The sequence below is a fragment of the Pongo abelii genome, chromosome 22, assembly GCF_028885655.2.
Source record: "Pongo abelii isolate AG06213 chromosome 22, NHGRI_mPonAbe1-v2.0_pri, whole genome shotgun sequence".
Classification (NCBI taxonomy): Eukaryota; Metazoa; Chordata; class Mammalia; order Primates; family Hominidae; genus Pongo; species Pongo abelii.
The window spans coordinates 35629509-35652111 of record NC_072007.2 but is presented as its reverse complement, the minus strand read 5'-3'; the positions used below and the strand labels follow the sequence as shown (position 1 = coordinate 35652111).

The following is a 22603-nucleotide window of genomic DNA, read 5'->3' as shown; positions in this document are numbered from 1 at the left end:
GTAACAAGAATAAGGGAACTATATTTCAGGGTTCTCTAGAGAAATGGAACCAATAGAAGATTTTTAAAAAGAGGTTTATTATAAGGAATTGCTCACACAATTGTGGAAGCTGGCAAATCCAAAGTTTGCAGAGCCAATGTCCCAGTTCCAGTCCAAAGCCTGGATGGCTACTGTAGAGCCACAAAAGGCTGATATTTCAGCTTGAAGGCTGTCAGGAAGGAGAATTCTCTGTTCCTTGGGAAGGGTCAGTCTTTTGTTCTATGCAGGACTTCAAATGATTGGATGAGAGCCACCCACATTATGGAGGATCATCCACTTTACACAGTTTACTGATTTAAACATTAATCTCATCCAGAAACACCTTCACAGAAAACCTGGAATAAAGTTTGACCAAATACCTGGGCATCCCATGGCGCAACCAAATATATGCATAAAATTAACCATTATAGGAACTAACAAGAAATGATACAACACCCAAGGACTAGAAATGCTGGGAAGTGAGAAGGATTAAGGAAGGAAACAGTGTTCACTGGAGCCAGCAAGAACTTGAGTCAGAGAAGAGGGGCTGCCTCATATAACTTGTGGCTATAAAAGAAAGTAATTGCCGGAATTACAGCTGTGCCAATAAGGTCAGGAGGCATGGGAGTGGTGGGGAAGACACTATGGGAGATCAATATGTGATCCTTTCTCTTCCCACCTCTATTAGCCCATTCTTACACTGCTATAAAATACTACCTGAGACTGGGTAATTTATAAAGGAAGGAGGTTTAATTGACTCACAATTCCACATGGCTAGGGAGGCCACAGGAAACTTAAAATTATGGCTGAAGGCAAAGGGAAAGCAAGGACCTTCTTCACAGGGCGGCAGGAGAGAGAACAGTGGGCGAAGGAGGAACTTGCCAAACACTATAGCCATCCATATCTCGTGAGAATTCACTGACTATCATGAGAATAACATGGGGGAAACAACCCCCATAATCCCATCATTTCCCACCAGGTCTCTCCCTGAATACCTGGGGATTACAATTCACGATGAGATTTGGGTAGGGACACAAAGCCTAACCATTTCATCACCTAAGCCAGAGGGCAGAAGATCTTGAGTAAAGCTGCCCATGAAGGTCAGCCTCTTGGGAAACAGAGCAGGGCAAATATTTAGTACAAGTCAGTGGGGAGACTGGGATTAACCACAATACTTTAATAATTTAAACCACTCTGTACATAGTCTCTTTGTAATTTTAAAAAAGCCAGTATAGTATAATTAAGCCACTCAATCAAATGCAATCCTAACTGATACAGCAGGTGACAAACTTGAGTTATGTCAGTTGTTGGACTTCTTGATTGAACCTCTAATATGAATGATGGCTTTATACATGTTGCCCAATTAAGGCACACTGTAGTGCAGTTTACCAGGAACATGTGGTTTACTTTATTTACATAGCAAATGGTTTCATATATTTTTTAAATAAATTTTCTCATTTAAATAAAACACACTACACACTATATATATGTTTTATATAATTTTTGAGAATGGAAATTTAATATCTCCATATTCCTGCTAAGAGAATGTTGAACAAATATTTAAATAAAATTGATTTGAAGAGGAACCAAATTAGTAGCCTTATTCTGGTACCGTGTTTAAGATTCTAGTTAAAGCCTACATTATGCATTGAGGTGTTTCTACCATTCAAAGAGATAGTTCAGTTTGTGGTTGGATTACATGTGATCCAGCTATTGATGGTGCTTTCCTGGAGGTGACAGAGGAAATGATTAGTTCATTTTTGCAGAAATCAGTATATGAGGCAGTGTCTGGATCTTCTAAACTCCAGCTGATTCCTGTGGACCATGAAGTTTGGGTCAGGATCTAGAACCTCTGGAGTTGGGGATGCAGCCATTCTGCTCATGGAGAAGAGAGATTAGGTTTTCTGTAATACCACCAAGTAGTTCATCTGATGGGTGGACAAATACATTGATTCAGCCTTAAACCCACAATCTCTGCTTGAAAGAAGATGTGTGATATGGTTTGGCTGTGTCCCCACCCAAATCTCACCTTAAATTGTAATAATTCCCAAGTGTCAAGGATGGGGGCAGGTGGAGACAATTGAATAATGGGGCTGTTTCCCATATACTGTTCTCGTGGTAGTGAATAATTCTCACTAGGTATGATGGTTTTATAAGTGGGAGTTCCCCTGCACAAGCTCCATTGCCTGCTGCCATGTAAGGTGTGGCTTTGCTCACTCATTACCTTCCACCATGATTGTGAGGCCTCCCCAGTGATGTGGAACTGTGAGTCAATTCAACCTCTTTCCTTTATAAGTTACCCAGTCTTACCCAGTCTTACCCAGTCTCTGGTATGTCTTTTCATTTTTTTAGATGAGACATTGGACTGTGGTCTTTTGAGTTAATGCTGAAATGAGTTAAGACTTTGGGGACTATTGGGAAGGCATGATTGGTTTTGAAATGTGAGGACATGAGATTTGGGATGGGCCAGGGGTGGAAGGATGTGGTTTGGCTGTGTCCGCACCCAAATCTCCATGCTGTTCTCATGATAGCGAGTTCTCACAAGATCTGATGGTTTTATAAAGGCTTCCCCAGCTTCACTCTGCACTTCTCCTTTCTGTTGCCATGTAAAGAAGGACATGTTTGCTTCCCTTTCTGCCATGATGTAAGTTTCCTGAGGACTCTTCAGCCATGAGGAACTGTGAATCAATTAAACCTCTTTCCTTTATAAATTACCCAGTCTTGGGTATGTCTTTATTAGCAGCATGAAAATGAACTAATACAGTGTGGCTAAATGCTTATCTGGCTCTGCTATGACTAAAGTTAAATATCTTTAAACCATGTAGGTGGGATAGTCTAGGATGCAAGTATGCCAAAGATCTGAATTGCATATAGAAAGTAACAACCCCACTCAATCCAAACGTGGCAGCATTGCATATTGTTGTTAAAGAGAACTGACTCACAGCAGCTGTGGGTATTTCCAAGCCAAAATGATTGGTTAGAGAGGAAGGAATCCCACAGTGTACGATGGTCACCTCAACTAGAATGGGATGGCTGTCTGAGTGCTTTAAACTTCTCTCAAATATGTTAACATGTGGTTCTTTGAGAGACTGACATGCTGAGGAGCCCAGGTTTTGTTAATAGATATTTATAGTAGGTCTAGATGCTGAACCTGGGTGTTTTGTTAAGGATAGTATACCATTTGGAGATCCTTAGTTTCTACATGGTTTACAGTTAAAGGGTTGGTGGGTAGTAGTTTTTGGAGAGAAATATGGAGCTAGCCATGGAATTTTGACAATTTTTAGTTATTTCAAATTTTATGAGTCATTGGAGATTTTTCCCCAAGACATATTTTCTTTTTAACTTTGCTGTATTTTTAAAAAAATTCTTTTGAATGTTAGCATGAAAATCTAGATTTTATTGCATGTGTATGAAAAGCATGATTTCTGTGCTAATTATTTCAGAACTTCTGGTTGGCATTACATGTATATTCCATAAGAAATCTATGTGTCTTTATCCACTTCATCGCAACACTAAGCTGATGTGCAGAAATAATTGAAAAGGAAATTAATTTTCTTATAATCTCTTGAGAACACACAATAAAGAGAATATATCCATAATGCCAAGTGAAATGTCTTAAAATCCTCTTTCCCCATCTTTTCATTATCTATTGCTGTGTAGCAAACCACCCTCAAATCAGTGACTGAAAATATCATCACTGGCTATTATCTAGTGCAATTCTGTGGGTTGATAAGATCAATTGGGTGATTTCAGTTCTTGTGCAGTTGGCTGGGGCTCAGTCTTTTGGAGGCTCATTTGGGCTGGAACACCCAAGATGGCTCATTCCCATGGTTGGCAGTTGGCAGCCAGGAGCACAACTGAGATTGTCCATCAGAATGTCTCAGTTTTCCTTACTATGGCTACTCAACGAGGCTTGGGCTTCTCACAGCATGGGAGCTCAGTAAGAGGGAGTCTTCCAAGTACATGAAAAAGGCACCTTCAGATCTCTTTAGGCCCACTTTCAGAAGTTACATATCATCACTTCCCTCACGATCTATTGGCCAAAGCAAATTTAACTCCTCAGAGTTAAAGGAGTTGAGGGATACTCTCTGCTATGGTCTGAATGTGTCCCTCCAAAATTTATGTGGGAATCTGAGACCCAATGTGACAGTATTAAAAGGTAGGCCCTTCTGGAAAATGATTGTTATGAAGGTGGCACTTTGTGGGGTTATTTCTCTTATAAAAGAGGTTGAAGAAAAGCCATGTTCCCTTTCTTCCACCTTTCCTCATGTGAGGACACAGCATTTGTCCCTTCCTTCCCATGAAAGAAGACACTGTCTATAAGGAATGGGCCTTTGCCAAACATTAAATCTGCCAGCATCTTGATCTTGGACTTTCCACCTTCTAGAACTGTGAGAAATAAATTTCTGTTGTGTATAAACTACTCAGTCTAAAGTACTTTGTTATAGCAGCAGGAATGGACCGACACTCTCCCTCTTGGTGGATGTAGTAGCAATGTTTATGGCCATCTTTAATCCACTACAGCATGTCTTTCTCAATAGTTCATACACGTGGCAGCTGCTCCCAAATCTCCCTCCTCTCTCACTCCCAACTCTGCCCAGACCCCATCCCCAAATTCTGTCTCTCAAGTTGTTTTTCTCATATTCTCCTGCTTCCTTTCCAATTCATCATTTCATGTCTCTAGCATATCTCTGCTCTTTCTAGTGTAAATCCACTCAGCTAGCCTTTTTAGTATTTCTTTCTTACTTGTTACCTTGAGCTTCATAATAAACTGGGACTTTATTAAGATTTTAAATAACATAATGCTCCTCCATGGGAGTAAGCAGGAGTGGAAAGTGGACATGATTATTCATTTTATTCCTGTCAATCTATGTTTGTGTGATGCACAGCACAATGGGAATTTATTTTATTCAATTGCATTTGATATCAGGGGAGTCTTAGAATGTGACACAAGGGTTGGGTTAGCAGAGAATATGGCCAATTCAGGATTGAGTACTGGAGATTGCCTGAGGCACATCACGTATCAGGATTGATGGAAATGGTGCTTACTGGGCATCATGCTATTTTTTTTAATCCTGTTACTTTTATGTTTTTATTTTATTTTTTAAAAATTTAAGTTCAGGGGTACATGTGCAGGATGTGCAGGTTTGTTACATAGGTAAACGTGTGCCATGGTGGTTTGCTGCACAGATCATTCCATCCCCTAGGTATTAAGCCCAGCACCCATTAGCTATTCTCCTTGATGCCCTCCCTCCTCTCACCCCCCACCTTCTGACAGGCCCCAGTGTGTGTTGTTCCCTTCCATGTGTCCATTTGTTCTCATTATTTAGCTCCCACTTATAAGTGAGAACATGCAGTATTTGGTTTTCTATTCCTGCATTAATTTGCTAAGGATAATGGCCTCCAGCTCCATCCATGTTCCTGCAAAGGACATGATGTCATTCCTTTTTATGGCTGCGTCGTTTTCTATGGTGTATATGTACCACATTTTCTTTATCTAGTCTATCACTGATTGACATTTAGGTTGATTCCATGTCTTTGCTATTGTGAATAGCACTGCAGTGAACATACATGTGCACTAGTCTTAATATGAATGATTTATATTCCTTTGGGTATATATCCAGTAATGGGATTGTTGGGTCAAATGGTATTTCTCTCTCTAGGTCTTTGAGGAATTGCCACACTATCTTCCACAATGGTTGAACTAATTTACACTCCCACCAACAGTGTAAAAGCACTCATTTTTTCTCCACAACCTCACCAGCATCTGTTGTTTTTGACTTTTAATGATAGCCATTCTGATTGGTGTGAGATGGTATTTCATTGTGGTTTTGATTTGTGTTTCTGTAATGATCAGTAATATTGAGCTTTTCTTCATGTGTTTGTTGACCGCATGTGTGTCTTCTTTTGAGAAGTGTCCGTCATGCTATTTTGAAGAGCAATGTTGTTGGCCCTAGGCTTAAAGAGTTTTATTGTGAACTTGAGACTTGCTAGAAATAGATCCCCTGCAGAAGTTGGTTTCTGAAGAAAATAACATTAAGCAAAAATACATTTCAGCAGTTCTGGCCCAGTATTGTCTTTAGAACAAGAGTACATGATTTGAAGCCCACAAACCATATATTTAAATATTTTAAAATTATAACTCAAACTAGTAATCTGTTAAATAAGATCTGTTCTGTTCTCTTATCTTGACAAATATACCTTTATATTGGCCTGGGAGGCTATGTGCAAATTTTTGACTCTCAAGCTTCTCAGAGTTCTTTGATAAAATGTGGCAGCTTCGGGAAAACTGAGCCTGGACCCTGCCTGCTCCCCTTTTCTCCCCACCACTAGGCACCTCTTGTACTGAGAGAGATCTCCCTCTATGTATATGGATACTCCAGGTCATACTCCAGAGCTGTGTCCATAGTCCTTAAATACAGCAGCTCCTTAGCCACTCCTCTGGCCTGGGATGAGCAAATGACCAGTGCCATCCACTTTTAGGAGGCACACCTGGTGAAATGTTCCATTTCAGCCTTGGAAGCAGGTTCAAGGATGTCTGGGCAGGAAAATCTAGGGTCCAGATTCCCAGTGCAGGGTCTACAAAAGGAGGCACAGCTTCCACATGGCAAGTTTGGCTCCATAAGCTTCTTGCTTTCTGGTGTGGAGTGTGGCAGAAAGCGGGCTAGAGTGAGCACAGGGTGCAGAACAGGGGGACTTCTTTTCCAGGTCATGGGCAGTACTGCCTTGAGCTGTGGGTGTGCAGAAATTCAACTCGATTTTTTCTTTTCTGCAAAGGTTCAGCAGCCAGAGTCCTATCCTGTACTTCTCTTCACGGTGCAGACATCCACGAAAGAGTGAGACTGTTTTTGGTTGGATTGAAGAGCAAATGTGTGGAAGACACCAAGGTTTGTGTGTAAATGTGGTGAGTGGGGCCAAGGAGGACTTGTGGACTTCTGCCGGTAGGAATTAGGAGGCTGAGCAAGACAGACCGCTTGGTCAGTGTGGAGGCATTGGACTGTGCTATGTGAGACTGATAACATTTGGCTCTTGTCTAATAAGCCCACCCGGCCACACTGGGGAATTGAAGAATCTAGTGACTAGAGGGTACCCACGTGTAGGTTATCTATAAGAATTCCCAAATATTGAAGAAGCTTAAAAAGTGTGTTAAACAGTCCTTTCTGCCCAGAGATCAAAGGAAGCAGAAAGATCTATGTTGGATGTCCTGATCTATTCTTCAGTCTCAATGGATTCAGCTCCCTTGGAAATACTTTTTCGTGCATGAGCAATCACTTGTATCTGAGACTTTCTGAGTCATTAATTAGTGCAGGTTTACACCATCAGATACAGCTTGAAACCAATCTTTAGAATGTTTCCCAGTCATCTTTTTGTGATTTTATGATGGCAAGAATTTACATTCCTTCCCCGTCCCGTGACTGGTATGTGTGTTCTAGGAAAAGCTGGCATTGGTTCTATCTGGATGTATTGATGCTGCTGTTTGGGGGGAATATCCAGTGCCAGAAAATGCCTGGAACACCCTGATCCAGTGGGAGGGTGTTAAACCCTAATGGGTCTATGCCATTGCCAATGTTCAGCAGGCCAGATGCCTTTGGAGGGAGAAGGTCGGGGGTTTGGACCTTTGGGGTTAACCACCACTCAATAATTTCCTACAGTCAAAGACTCACTTCTGTCTACTGATTACACTCCCACTGCCATTTTGCACTAAAGTACAAGTGCAGATTAAGTGAGTTATTCAGTTGGTTGCAACAGCATACCACTACAGGGGTAGCTGGTCTTCTAAACAGAGCTTGGGATGTTACTTTACTTACATTTTTTTTTTTTTTGAAACAGGGTCTCACTCTGTCACCTAGGCTGCAGTGCAGTGGTACAATCCAGTTCACTGCAGCCTTGACCTCTTGGACTCAAGCAATCCTCCTGCCTCAGCCTCCTGAGTAGCTGGGACTACAGGTGCGAGCCACCAGCCTGGCTAATTTTTAATTTTTTTTTTTTTTTTTTTTGTAGAGACAGGATCTCACTATGTTTCCCAAGTTGGTCTTGAACTTCTGGCCTCAAGCAATTCTCTTGCCTTGGCCTCCCAAAATTCTGGAATTATAGGCATGAGTCACCAGAAACGGCCCACTTTATTTACTTCTGTGATGCCTATACATTGTGTTATCAATAAAACTTGAGATTCTGTAACTGAGACTGGTCTCTGTTTTTAATTACTTTCTTTTTTTTTTTGTAATTTCAAGGCTACCACTGAGGTTCAGATTCTGCATTTTGGGGCATCAGAACTAGTTTTTTTTTTTTTTAATTTGAGGAAATATGCTATATGCTGGCATAGGGATGGCAATGCAGCCTATCTATATGTGTTCATTGGAGTGTGCACACTTGTGTACATATATGCATGTGTACCATGTGGTTGCCCCTGGAATCAATAAGGGAAATTCAAGGTGGGGGTTGGGGAAGAAACTATCTCATTGGCTTACAGAGTATTGGGAAATACAGAGTTTTTCAAAATAGAGGAGGATGGCTTGCACATAGCAGCTTCCTGGCCATTCCCAGGGGAAATTAAAATCCAACAGAAGAATCAAAACATATTCCATCTTTTAGTTCTCCATTTTTCCCCTTTATTTGGACATGAAAGAGTAGAAAATTCTCTACTTATTTTTACTAAATTATAGTTTAGTAAAGTATAATTTAGTAAAGTAATTCTCTAATTATTTTCTGTTTTGCAATTTACAGCTCCTAAATATTGAGAGTAGAGTGGACAGTCATATAATTGCTGTGATTGAGAATGACAGTATTTTTCTGATTGAAAACATCTCTCAGTTGGCAAATATAGTGCTGGAAGTTTATACCACTGTGTCACTTCACTAGGCTTAAAGCAGAATTCAGAAGGCTCTGTTAAAATCAGAAATGTTAACTGAAAAAATTCACTCATTATTACCTATTAGAAAGGATTACTTTTTTTTACATTAAGTGAAATGAAACATAACACAAGCAAATTTTGTAAAGATTCAAAGGAGAGGATCTATGATGGGGAGAAGCCTGGTCTAGATGGAGTATTTTTCAGGGAGGGTTTTGAATTACCAGGGGCTAGGTTGTGTGCATTCGAGTCCTGGAGAGAAAGAGGTGGGTGCACTTTGAAGAAAATTAGGAAAAATTGAACAGAATTTTGAATTTATAATTTTGTCCAGAGTAAACCTTGGATTTTTTTTTTTTTTTTTTTTTTTTGAGAAAGAGTCTTGTTCTGTCACTCAGGCTGGAGTGCAGTGGCGCGATCTCGGCTCACTGCAACCTCTGCCTCCGGGTTCAAGCGATTCTTCTGCCTCAGCCTCCTGAGTAGCTGGGACTACAGGAGCATGCCACCACTCCCAGCTAATTTTTGTATTTTTAGTAGAGAAAGGGTTTCACCATATTGGTCAGGCTGGTCTCGAACTCCTGACCTCAGGTGATGCACCCGCCTCATCCTCCCAAAGTGCTGGGACTACAGGCGTGAGCCACCACGCCCGGCTGGATATTTAACTTATTATATTTTATTGCTAGCTATTAATGCTTTCTATATGCTAAGCATTCAAAGTCATTTACAAATATTAACTGCTTAAAACCTTCAATTACAAGGTGGGTACTATTAAAATCATCCTTATCATGCCAGTGAGAAAACTGAGGAAGAAGGAAGTGATTTTCCCAGGTGCTATAAGTAGCCATGTTTTGAATCTAGGCATCCTGCCTCTAAGTCAGCAGTCAACACTACATACATACTTCTGTGATGCATGTGAAAATACACAGCTGTCACAAGTGTCAGGATTCAGAGAGGATCATAATTGCACTTATTCCTTTCTCTTGATTTTTTTTTTCCAGAAAACCTTATGCTGATAACCAAGATGTATATTTTCGTTGTTTTAAATTTGTCTGCCTGCATTCTTACCATTATCTAATCACCATCTTCACTTGTTAGGATGATATTCTTCTCTAGTGCAAAATTAATTCTTTCATTCCTGTGTGGAACATGATATGCTGCTCTCTTTGATTTAGTTTCTAATATATGAATGTGAAAGAGCTTGTGGACTATTTTGCAATGCTTCTGTTTACAAAAGATGCATATTTCTAGGCAAGATAAGACAGAAACTATAATTTAGTAAAGATTTATTGAGCACTTACTATGTTTTAGGCATTATGGTAAGTACTTTATAAGTATTTTCATGTTTAATCCTTGCCACTAATCTATGAAGTAGCTACTATTATCACCTTCATTTTATAAAAAGTAAACTGAGAAATAACAAAGTGAAAACAAAAGAACAAAACCCAGAAAAAATAAAACAAAATACCTAGAAATGAACTGAGCCAACATTTAAACCAATACTCTGCTCCAGAGAACAGCATCAGATTGTCTGTACTAGAATTCTGGGTTCCATTACTATAGATTAAATGAGTTAGCACATAAAAATTACATGGATAAATATCACCTGGTAAAAAGCAAGTACTTAATGAAGATTAACTAATAGTTTGTTACCTGAGTATATTGTATGATGCTGAGGTTTGGGGTACAAATGATCCTATCACCGAGGTACTGAGAATAGTACTCAAAAGATTTTCAATCTTTTCTTCCCTCCCTCCCACATCATGTAATTCCTGGTGTCTATTGTTACCATCTTTATGTCTATGAGTGCCCAAAGTTCAGCTCCCACTTACAAGTGAGAACGTGGTATTTGGTTTTCTGCTCCTATGTTAATTTGCTTAGGATAATGGCCTCTAGCTGCATCTGTGTTGCTGCAAAGGACATTATTTTTCTTTTTTATGGGTGCATAGTATTCCATGGTGTATATGTACCACATTTTCTTCATCCAAGCCACCGTTGGTGGGCACCTAAGTTGAATCCATGTCTTTGTTATTGTGAATTGTGCTGTGATGAACATATGAGTGCATGTGTCTTTTTGGTACAATGATGTTTTGCATTGGATATATACCGAGTAATAGGATTTTTGGCTTGAATGGTGGTTCTAAGTTATTTGAAAAATCTCCAAACAGCTTTACACAGTGGCTGAACTAACTTACGTTCCCACAAACAGTATATAAGCATTCCCTTTTCTCCACAGCCTCGCCAACATCTGTTGCTTTTTGACTTTTTTTTTTTTTTTCTTTTTTTGAGATGGAGTTTCACTCTTGTTGCCCAGGTTGGAGTGCAATGACGCGATCTCGGCTCACCGCAACCTCCACCTCCCAGGTTCAAGCAGTTCTTCTGCCTCAGCCTCCCAAGTAGCTGGTATTACAGGTATGCACCACCACGCCTGGATAATTTTGTATTTTTAGTAGAGTCAGGGTTTCTCCATGTTGGTCAGGCTGGTCTCGAACTCCCGACCTCAGGTGATCTGCCCGCCTTGGCCTCCCAAAGTGCTGGGATTACAGGCATCAGCCACTGTACCTGGCCCTTGACTTTTTAATAATAGCTATTCTGACTGGTGTGAGTTGATATCTCATTGTGGTTTTGATTTGCATTTCTCTGATGATTAGTGATGATGGGAACTTTTGTCTTATTTTGTTTTTATTTAGTTTATTAAACTTTTAAAATTAAAGCCTAAAATGTATACAGAAAATGTACATTTCCTAAAGTGTAGAATTCACTGAGTTTTTGCAAACTGATTACTTTCATGTAATCAGCATTCAGATGAAGAACACAACATGTCCAGTACCTAGAGACCACTTTTGTTCCTTCTGGGCACTATCCCAAAACCTCAGGAGTAACCACCATCCTGACTCCCAACAGCATTGATTTGCCTTCACTTTTTTTGGGGGGGGGGGCATAGAGTTTCACTCTTTTTGCCCAGGCTGGAGTACAATGGCACAATCTTGGCTCACCGCAATCCCCACCTACTGGGTTCAAGTGATTCTCCTGCTTCAGCCTTCCAAGTAGCTGGGATTACAGGCATGCATCACCATGCCCTACTAATTTTGTATTTTTAGTAGAGACGGGGTTTCTCCATGTTGGTCAGGCTGGTCTTGAACTCCTGACCTCAGGTGATCCACCCGCCTTGGCCTCCCAAACTGCTGGGACTACAGGTGTGAGCCACCCCATCCAGCCTCTTGTTTTATCTTTTATAGAAATGGAAGCAGGGAGTTTTATTCTTTTGTGTCAGGCCTCCTTCACTCCAATGTCTCAATGTCTGTGAGATTCATCCTTATGGTTGCATGTACTTAAGCTTGTTCATTCTTATTATATTACATTGTGTGAATATACCACAATCTATTTATCCCATTGCACTATTGACAGGCATTTGAGTAGTTTCCAGTTTGGAGCACTTATGAGTAGTGCTATGTTAAATATTCTAGTACATGTCTTTGGTAAACATGTATTAGCTATTTTTACTGACCATTATGTACATTAGAGGAAATTCGGCATGATGGTTTAGTCAGAAGGAAATAAAAACCAAGAAGATCCTGTTATTAGTGTATTAAAAATTAATGTCGATTGAGAAAATATTGCAAAACAAAAAAAACATGATTTTGAAATTTGTGGCACACCAAGGTGTCAATAAGTCAATAAGAATGTCTTACATATTAGAAAATGAGAGCATAAGTTTCAAATATCTCATCATGAAAAATGATACGTAGGTGAAATGATGGATATGGTAATTAGCTTGAGTTAATTATTCCACATGCTATACACATATCAAAACATCACATTATACCCCGTAAATGTGTACAACTATGATTTGTCAATTAAAGAAAGTTATTATTAGATTAAAAAACCAATCAGAACTCAGTAGTGCTATCCATCAGTTCCCTGGTTCATCTCATGTGTGTGAATCTGTACCTTCAAAAAATAAGGTACACTTTCTAACTCACAAATAAAAAGAAGGACCAATGGATATTGGACTGGAGGAGGAGTATGCTACAGTTTCCAGGAGGTCAAGAATTGTGATGGCAGCTCTGAAGGTGAGGGTTATGGATGGCCCATAGCCAACTCAAGGTGGCCATTCATGAGATGTGCTGATTTTTCATGGTCATGTCTAAACTGGGATGAAGAGTCTGCAAAACTCATCAACCGACTTCGTCATATAACAAAAAGTTGAGTGAAGAACTTGAATAATATTGAACAAAACAATTGGTTAGGAGTATGTGACTAGGGTTGCAAATAATTATAGTTGGACAAAGTCAGCATGTATCTCACATGAAAACAAATGACAGTAACAGGAAGTAAAGTGCAACGTGCATCTGGTCACTTTGAAGTCTGGGGTGGGAAACTAAATGTAGGGTGTCAATAGATTCTTCTAATTGAAGGTTGTACTTGGAAGAGAAAGAGGAGCTGGAGAGAGAATAGTTGAAGCTTCAGTATTTCAAAAATGTAGAATTTGATTTAAGAGTCATCAGTTTCTGACAAGAGACAAATTTGAAGTGACGAATATTGAGGAAAATATTGTAGCTCAGACTTGTGGATTAAATTAACTTTACATTCATTTTAAGAGGGTGGCAAACACTCAATGATAATCATCAAGCTAAACAGTGTGCTATCCACGAATGACTTGCAAAAGTAAATAGTGTAGATGAGGTGCTTCATCTTCCACAGAGGAATAACAGAAATGGAGATAATTTTGTCAAAATCAGAGCACTGAAGATGAGCATTTCATCTTTGAAAAGACAGAAAAGGTAATGGCAGTAAATGTCAGGGAAATTCAGTGTTGGAAGATGTCTGTCCAACCTGTATATTTTACAGATGAGCAAAATAGAAAACTGGTGAAGGATGAGTCAGGCTCTTGAGTCAGGCTCTCTGGGTTTAAATCCTGGTGCTCAGACTGACTCTCTTTGCCCTGTTTTTCTTTTGTAAAATGAGGTAATAATTGTATCTAAGTCAGAATTGTTTTGAAGGTCAAATAAAATGATGTAGATAGTTCTGAACAAGTGCCTGATATGTAATACGTGTTAGTTATTGATTTTGAGTGACTGCCCTAAAGTTTTACAGCTAGTTAACGATAGAGTTGCAACTAGATGTCAAGTTTACCAGGCCCTCAAACTTCCAATTTAGTGTCTTCCAAACATATCACATTGTGTCTTACAGGGATTTCAGAAACCCCTTTTCTTTGCTCTGAATTCAGAACCAGTTTTGGTGTAGACATGAGAGTCAGGGAGATGGGACCAAAATATCATATTGTTTTTCACTCATAAAAGCTGGATTAAAGGTTATGACTTAGATCGAGGACAGCTAGATAAACTTTCTGTTGGTATAGACTGGGGCAAGGATTCCCCTGGGAATCTCAATTTACCTGCCCACTCTCTTGCCACAATCTATACCAAAGGAAAGTTTATTTGCAGCTAAGAATGCTGTCTTGCTTTAGGGGGTAAAGGGAGGAAGGGGTATGAGAGAGGAGAAGAAAGGGCAGAAAGATCCCAGATCCCTCTTGTGTAGAAGTTGTGAGCTATATTAGCTCTACTCAGTCGATAAATATGCACTATGGCTGTCATCCACCAACTAGGTGATGTAGTCTACCATATCAGATCCCAAATCCCTCTTGTGTAGAAGATGTGAAATATTAGCTTTACTCAGTCGATAAATATGCACTAGTGGCTATCACCCACCAACTAGGTGATGTAGTCTACTTTCCGAGGTAGATTACTTAGTAGACCTCTTTGGGGGATGACCAAAAGTTGGGCAGAAAAAGGAGAGAAAGGATCCTCTCTGCAGAGGGAATAGTGTATGAATAGGCTATACTTGAATATCAAAACCATGAAGTGAGTGCAGACTCCTGGAGGAGGAATGCCAGCAAATCAGGAGTAGGCAATCAGCTTTCCTTCTCCAACTTGTCTCAATGCTGACACAGCAATTCCATATTTTAAAATTAACACAAAGAACTTGCTGATGATATAGAAATAAAGAGAGCATAATTTATTCATTCATTTAATAAATGTGGAACAATTTTTTTTTCCTTTTTCAACCCTATTAACTGAAGAACAAGTTTGTTTTTAAATATCAGCTAGATTGCATCACTATTTTTAAGGCCCTCTAGTGATTTGCAATTGCGGTAGAATACAATCCAAACTGCTTACTATGACATTCAAGACTTTATCTGATCAATTCCAACTCTTTGTTCCTTACTTGCTAAGATCCATCCACATAGCCTCTTTCTATTCCTTGGTCATGCCAAGCTTGTTCCAACTGCTATAGGGTCTATAGACTCAGGGTCCAGATCTTAATGCTGGTTTTTCATGTCATTCGGTTGCAGCTCAAATATTGCCATGTATAGAGGCTATGTCTAACCACCCCATCTCTAGTACCCTTCCCATTGCACTAATACATGGCCTGTCTTATATGTTGTATTGATTGCAATTTACATCTGAAGCAGTCTTACTCATTTATTTGTTTCTTGCTCTTGTCAGGCCTTATTCTGCTACAATTAAAAGCTTAGAGAGAGCAGGGATCTTGCTCTGTCATTCACTGATGATCTTTGGAGGCCCAAAGAGTGCTGGTATATAGTGGGCTCTTGAAAAATATTGTTAAAAGAATGATTAAATAAGTAAACAAATTGATGAATGAATATAGCTTATAAGGCTCTGGGGACTTCCCGACCAATAGAGATTATTTCAAGAACTCACAGTCTAGATAATTAACTTTAGTGAAATGTATTAAGTGCTGTAGTAAAGGCACATGTAAAGTGTGTTGCAAGAATAGAGACGGAGAACTGGAAGGAAGGCTCCAGTGTAATCACTTTTTATATGAGAAAGTAATTCTATGAGAAAAAGTGATTACACAGTAGGTCTTCTTGGGGTATGATGGAGAGTTGGCTAGAAAAAGAAGAGGAGGAAGGACATTCTAGGTAGAGGTAACAGTATATGAATAGCTTATTCTTGGACATCAAAACAATGAAGAGAGAGCAGACTGCAGGTACTCAGAAATGTCATTCTGGTCTTTCATGAAGCAAATTTAAAAAATAACATAAAAAAACATAGTATGATTCCATGTCAGGGATCCTAGCTCATAGATGACATGGTTCAAGAGGAATTAGAAGAATCCTCCTTAATAATAACTACAAATTACCAACAAGAAAGGAGGAGGATCTAAGAGGCTGTTGGATATATTTAGATTTTAGGTAGAAAAATAAACAGAATATACATAGAGGAGACCATGCTTTTGGAGAAGCAGAATAAGGGAGATGAACCTTAAGGATTATGTGAGACCAGAAGAAATGGTGGCTTAGAAAAATGTAATAGCTAAAAATGACTTTCAGACCCTCAGTTGGAAAAAGCAATATAATCCCTCATGGAAGAGGCAACCCCTTTACTTACAGAAGTTAGCATAATATAGTAGTTGAGAGAAAGAAGGCAAACCTTATTCTCTATCATTTTATTTCTAGCTTTTCCATTCAGTGAAATAAATTTCAGATTGGAAAGTTTACAGGCAGCAGCAAGTGCAGAGAATGAAGATCTAGGTAGATGAATTTCATTTTATATGAATTTATGTGTCCAGACTAAAAATACATTAGAATTAATAAAATAATGGAATGATTTGCTAGTGGAGAGACTTGTTCATGTGTTTGATGTATGAAAAATGAGAGAAGAGAGTATCAGAAGAAGTAAGGGCAAGAAGAAAAAGGTTGTTGCTCCATTTAGGTAGGCTATTGTAAGCTAATTTTGGTTTAAGCACACACAGAAATTACCTATACTCTCCAATAAATACCCTTTTGAATTATAATAACTGTGTCTAAATCCAGAAATTTCTGGCTTAGCTTAGTTGTGAAGATTTGGGTTTAGTTATTTTTCAGTATCTATCTATCTATCTATCTATCTATCTATCTATCTATCTGTCTGTCTGTCTGTCTGTCTGTCTATCTATCTATCTATCTATCTATCTATCTATCATCTATCTAATTTTTTTCCCTAAAACTTTTCTGGATCTCAGACATTTTCCCAAAAGTGCCCTTTGGCTGACCAGTGCAATGGAGAAAATCTCTCAGAACCGTAATACTTTGGTTTGGGACACTGATCCCTTAATGAATATTTAGGAATTATTGTGAAATAACATTGCATTTTAAGAGAATTGTCAACTATATGAGAAAGCTATCATTCAGCTCACAAAGACACGCTCTTCCACTCTTAATTATTTAGCAGGAAATGTATGTTCTGAATGTATCTGGCACATATGTGTATTCATGACACATAACTGGATTTTTTGAGGTCTTTAAAGGGTAAAAGGGAGAAATGATTAAAGCATCCCTGGGGAAATGTGGCAAACTCTTTGAGTCACAAAATTACCCCCAAATAGAGCATGTTCAAAGGGACTTTTTGTCTGCACAGTGAATAAGTTTTTTTTTTAATGCGAACTACATACACTTTTGCAACTTAGGATTTAGCAACTCATCTAAACCACTGAACGTTAGGAAGTATCCCTGCCCAGTTTCTTAGAACTTTCACTGTTCCCTTTTCTTCTGAAGGCTGTTGTTGTGAACATATGTGTCAAAAATGATTTATGTGCTTCAAGATAAGTCTTGGTCCATGTTGTTAGTCAAAATCTTACTGTGCTGATTCAGGACTGTATCGAAAACAAATTTATGAATTGACATAGTCAAGCTGTGAAACACTGACGTTAAAGTTTTAGATTGTTTCAGTTAGATTGTCTCGCTGAGTTCCACACCTCCTTTTTTTCGAATGGTTTTAACCTTTAATTGTACATTGCATTAAGTCAATACATTTAAAGGTGTTTATTCTTGGTATTTACTAAATTTAAAATTACAAACAGAGGCCGGGCGCAGTGGCTCATGTCTGTAATCCCAGTACTTTGTAAAGCCGAGGCGGGCGGATCACGAGGTCAGGAGATTGAGACCATCCTGTCTAACACGGTGAAACCCTATCTCTACTAAAAATACAAAAAATTAGCCAGGTTTGGCGGCGGGCACCTGTAGTCCCAGCTACTCGGGTGGCTGAGGCAGGAGAATGGCATGAAAAAAAAATTACAAACAGAAAGGGTTTTTTTTTGCTCTAATGAGAGTAGATAGTAATAACAATTTTAGCAGTACTAATTACATTTCAGATGATTGACGTAATTTTTTGTCTCAAAGAAGAATTTTAAAATTTAGCAGCCTTTTAAGTTGCAAATTCTAAAATGCACATTCCCCAGGCATAATAGCAGACATTCAAGAGATATTGAAAATTGAGTTTTTCTCTTAAGTCCAAGAGCCTCCAAACAAGAGTCTACACATCTTGGAAGAATTTGTGAACATTCTTTAACCTTTTCCTTACAATGCTCCAGTGAGAAGACTTTACAATATAGTAAAGCAATCTTAGAAATAAATATGAAGAATTTCCTTAGAAATGTTCAAGGAAATAAAGATTATCTGAGGGAAAATATGAAATGTAAAGAGAAGGAAACTGTATTGAAGTTGGTTAAAATCAATATAAGATTTATGGTATGAAAAAGATATTTATGCACCTCTAAAGTGGTTCTCTAAGACCAGTCTCTTGCTGTAGGGTAGATTGGGGTTGTTACTCAAAAGGAATAGATTGCTTTCAATATAGAAGGAGGGCAAAATAATTACCTACATTCACTTCCTCCCTCCCTCCTCTCTCCTTTCTTCCCTACTCTCTCTCTCCTTTGAACACTTACTATGTGCTCCCACTGTGGTTAAGTTATATCGGTCATACTATGATAGGAAGAGAGACTCCCTGCTCTTATAGAGCTTGCAGTTTAGTGGGAAACTGTCATATACAGACATTAAAACGAGGGCATTGAGGGGATGTCCCTGAATTCTGTACCATTGTAGATTCTCCAAGTGCATGTGGTTGATATTTTCTCTTGTTTATCTCATTTTCTTCTTCTTCTCCTTTTTTTTTTTTTTGGCTATTTCATCATATCGATTTTTTAAAAAATAAAGCTATTCTAGTTATTTGTAATTTTTTGTCTTTTTGATAACAGCCATCCTAGTTGGGGTGAGATGATAACTCATTATGGTTTTGATTTGCATTTCTCTGATGTTTAGAGCATTTTTTCATGTATTTTTTTGACCATTTGTATGCATGTCTTCTTCTGAGTAATGTCTTTTCAGATCATTTGCCCATTAAAAATTTTTTTTTTTGTCATGGTTAAGATGTTTGAGTTTCTTGTGTATCCTGAATATGAATTCCTTGCCAGTTGAATGGTTTGCAAATATTTTCTCCTATTCTTTGGGTTGTCTTTTAACTCTGTTGCTTGTTTCCTTTGCTGTGCAGAAGCTTTTTAGTTTGATATAATCCCATTTGTTTATTTTTGCTTTTGTTGCATGTGCTTTGGAGGTCTTATTCATAAAATATTTTCCCTGTGTTTTCTTCTAACAGTTTAATAGTTCTAGATTGTACATTTATGCCTTTGATCCATTTAGAGTTGATTTTTGTATAGGGTGAGATACTGGGGTCTAGTTAAATTCTTCTGTGTATGAATATCCATTTTCCCCAGAACCATGTATTGAAGAGACTGCCCTTTGCCCAATGAGTGTTTTTGGCACCTTTGTAAAAAATCAGTTGGCTATAGATACATGGATGAATTTCTGGGTTCTCTATCCTGTTCTGTTGGTCTAGGTGTCTGTTTTTATTTCAATACCATTCTATTTTGGTTACTACAGCTTTGTAGCATATTTTGAAGTCAGTTAGTGTGATGCCTCCAGCTTTGTTCTTTTTGCTCAGGATTGCTTTGGCTATTAGGAATCTTTTGTGGTTCCATACAAACTTTAAGATTTTTTTCCTATTTCCTATATTAAAATGTCATTAATATTTTAATAAGGATTGCATTCTATATGTAGATTGCTTAGTGTGGTCATCTTAATACTATTAATTCTTCTGATCTATGAGCATGGGATGTCTTTCTATTTGTATACTATTCACTTACTTTCATCAATGTTTTGTTTTCCTTGTAGAGTTCTTTCACATCCTTGGTTAAATTTATTCCTAGGTATTTTTTTGTGTGTAGCTATTGTAAATGAGATTGCCTTCTTGGTTGCTTTTTCAGCTAATTTGTTGTTTGTGCATAGAAATGCTGCCGATTTTTCTATGTGAATTTTGCATCTTGCAACTTTACTGAATTTATTAGTTCTAAGAGTTTTTAGGTAGAGTTTTTAGGTTTTTCTATGTATAAGATCATGTCATCTGAAAACAGACTATTTGTTTTCCCCCTTTTCAATTTAGTGTGCTTTAGTTCCTTCTCTTGTTTAATTGTTCTGGCAAGGACTTCTAGTACTATGTTAGATAGGAATGGTGAGACTGGACATCCTTGTCTTATTCTAGTTCTTAGTAAAAATGTTTTCAACCATTTCCCTTTTAGTATGATGTTAGCTGTAGGTTTGTAATATATTGCCTTTATTGTGTTGAAGTACTCTCCTTCCATCCCTAATTTATTAGGAGTTTTTATAAAGAAGGGACGTGGAATTTTATCAAATGCTTTTTCTGCATCTATCAGGATGATCATATGGTTTTTATCCTTCATTCTGTTAATGTGGTGTATCATGTTTATTGATTTGCGTATGTTCAACCATCCTTGCATTCCTGGGATAAATCCCAGTGATAATGACATATTATCTTCTTGGTGTATTGTTGGATTTGGTTTGCTAGTATTTTGTTGAGGTTTTTTTTGTGTCTGTGTCGATCAGGAATATTGGTCTGTAGTTTTCTTTTTATGTTGTGTCCTTCTCTGGTTTTGGTATCAGGGTTATGCTGGCTTCATCAAATGAGTTACGAAGAATTTCTTCCACTTCAAATTTTTTGAAACAATTTGAGAAGAATTGATATTAATTCTTTAAAATTTTGGTAGAATTTAGCGGTGAAGTCATCTGGTCTTGGATATTTCTTTGCTGGAAGACTTTTTATTATGGATTCAATCTCATTGCTTGTTGTTGGTCTGTTCAGGTTTTCCATTTATTCTTGCTTTAATATTGGTATGTTGTATGTGTTGAGGAATTTATTCATTTTATCTAGATTTTTAAATTTACAGGTGTATAGTTGTTCATAATAGTTTTAATAATCCATTGTATTTCTGTGGTATCTGTTGTGACATCTTTTCTGTTTCTGATTTTTTTTTAATTTAGATCTTCTTTCTTTTTTCTTAGGTCTAGCTAATGGTTTGTCACTTTTGTTTATCTTTTCACAAAGCCAACTTTTTTTTTGTTGATCTTTTGTATTTTTTATCTCAATTTTATTTCTGCTTTGTTCTTTATTTTTTTTTCCTTCGACTAATTGTGGGTTTGGTTTATTCTTGCTTTTATAGTTCTTTGAGATGTAACATTAAGTTGTTTATTTGAAATCTTTCTAGTTTTTTTAGTGTAGACATTTATCACTATTACTGCCTCTTTTTTCCTTTGTGTTTTTTTTTTTTTTTTTTTTTCTGTCGCCCAGGCTGGAGTGTAGTGGCATGATCTTGGCTCACTGCAACCTCTGCCTCTTGGGTTCAAGCAATTCTCATGCCTCAGACTCCCAAGTAGCTGAGATTACAGGCACATGCCACCACGTCTGGCTAATTTTCATATAGTAGAAACGAGGTTTCACATATTGGCCAGGCCGCCATGTAAGATGTGACTTTGCTCCTCATTCACCTTCTGCCGTGATTGTGAGGCCTCCCCAGCCATGTGGAACTGTGAGTCAACTAAACCTCTTTCCTTTATAAATTACCCAGTCTGGTATTTTTTTTTTTCTTCTTTAGATAGAGTCTTGCTCTGTCACCTAGGCTGGGCTAATATTTGTATTTTTTTTGGTAGAGATGGGGTTTCACCATGTTGGCCGGGCTGGTCTTGAACTCCCAACCTCATGTGATCCACCAGCTTCAGCTCCCCGAAGTGCTGGGGTTACAGGCATGAGCCACTGTGCTCAGCCTAAACTTGCCTCTTAAGGCAAGTTTTGCTATCTCCCATAGGTGTTGGTATGTTTGGGTTCTATTTGCATTTGTTTCAAGGAATTTTAGAATTTAATCCTTAATTTCCTCATTCACCCATTATTCATGCAGAAGCCTGTTGTTTAATTGCCATGTATTTGTATAGTTTTGAATGATTCTCATTATTGATTTCTAGTTTTATTCTGTTGTGGTTAGATAAGATAGTTGATATGATTTCAATAAAAAAAATTGAGACTTGTTTCATATCCTAACATGTGGTCAATCCTGGAGAACGTTCCTTGCACTGATAAGAATATGTGTTCTGCAGGTGTTGGGTAAAATGATCTGTAAATGACTATTAGGTCCATTTGCTCTATGGTGCATTTTAAATCCAATATTTCTTTTTTTGATTATCTGTCTAGATGATCTGTCCAATGCTGACAGTGGAGTATTGAAGTCCTTAACTATTAATATCATTGTATTGGGGTCTATCTGTCTGTTTCAATCTAATAATATTTGCTTTATATGTCTGAGTGCTCCAGTGTTGGGTGCATATATATTTACATTTGCTATATTTTCTTGCTGAATTGGTCCTTTTATTATTATATATTGCCACTCTTTGCCTCTTTTTCACAGTTTTTGACTTGAACTGTTTTGTCTGATATATGTATAGCTACTCCTGCTCACCTTTGGTTTTTATTTGTGTGGAATATCTTTTTCCATCCCTTCACTCTCAATCTATGTGTGTCTTTACAGCTGAGATGAATTTCTTATAGGCAGCATGTAGTT

At 38.0% G+C, this 22603-nt stretch overlaps 1 protein-coding gene across 10 annotated transcripts in view; it reads left to right on the top strand.

Moving 5' to 3' along the window:
- Positions 1 to 22603, top strand: part of MRPL39 (mitochondrial ribosomal protein L39) — a 235389-nt gene that overhangs the window by 109189 nt on the left and 103597 nt on the right. For 5 of the 10 annotated variants that reach the window (XR_010138877.1, XR_008517471.2, XR_008517469.2 and 2 more), the window contains 3 exons: positions 6796 to 6905; positions 7849 to 7965; positions 11175 to 11272. Coding sequence is in view for 2 of the 10 variants with exons in the window: in XM_063720866.1 (XP_063576936.1) it covers positions 6796 to 6858 (63 nt within the window). In the remaining 8 variants the exon portion in view is untranslated. Of the gene's footprint in view, positions 1 to 6795; positions 6906 to 7848; positions 8201 to 11149; positions 11273 to 22603 lie in introns of those variants that run through there. The other 5 variants (XR_010138874.1, XR_010138876.1, XR_010138875.1 and 2 more) reach the window with 4 other exon arrangements.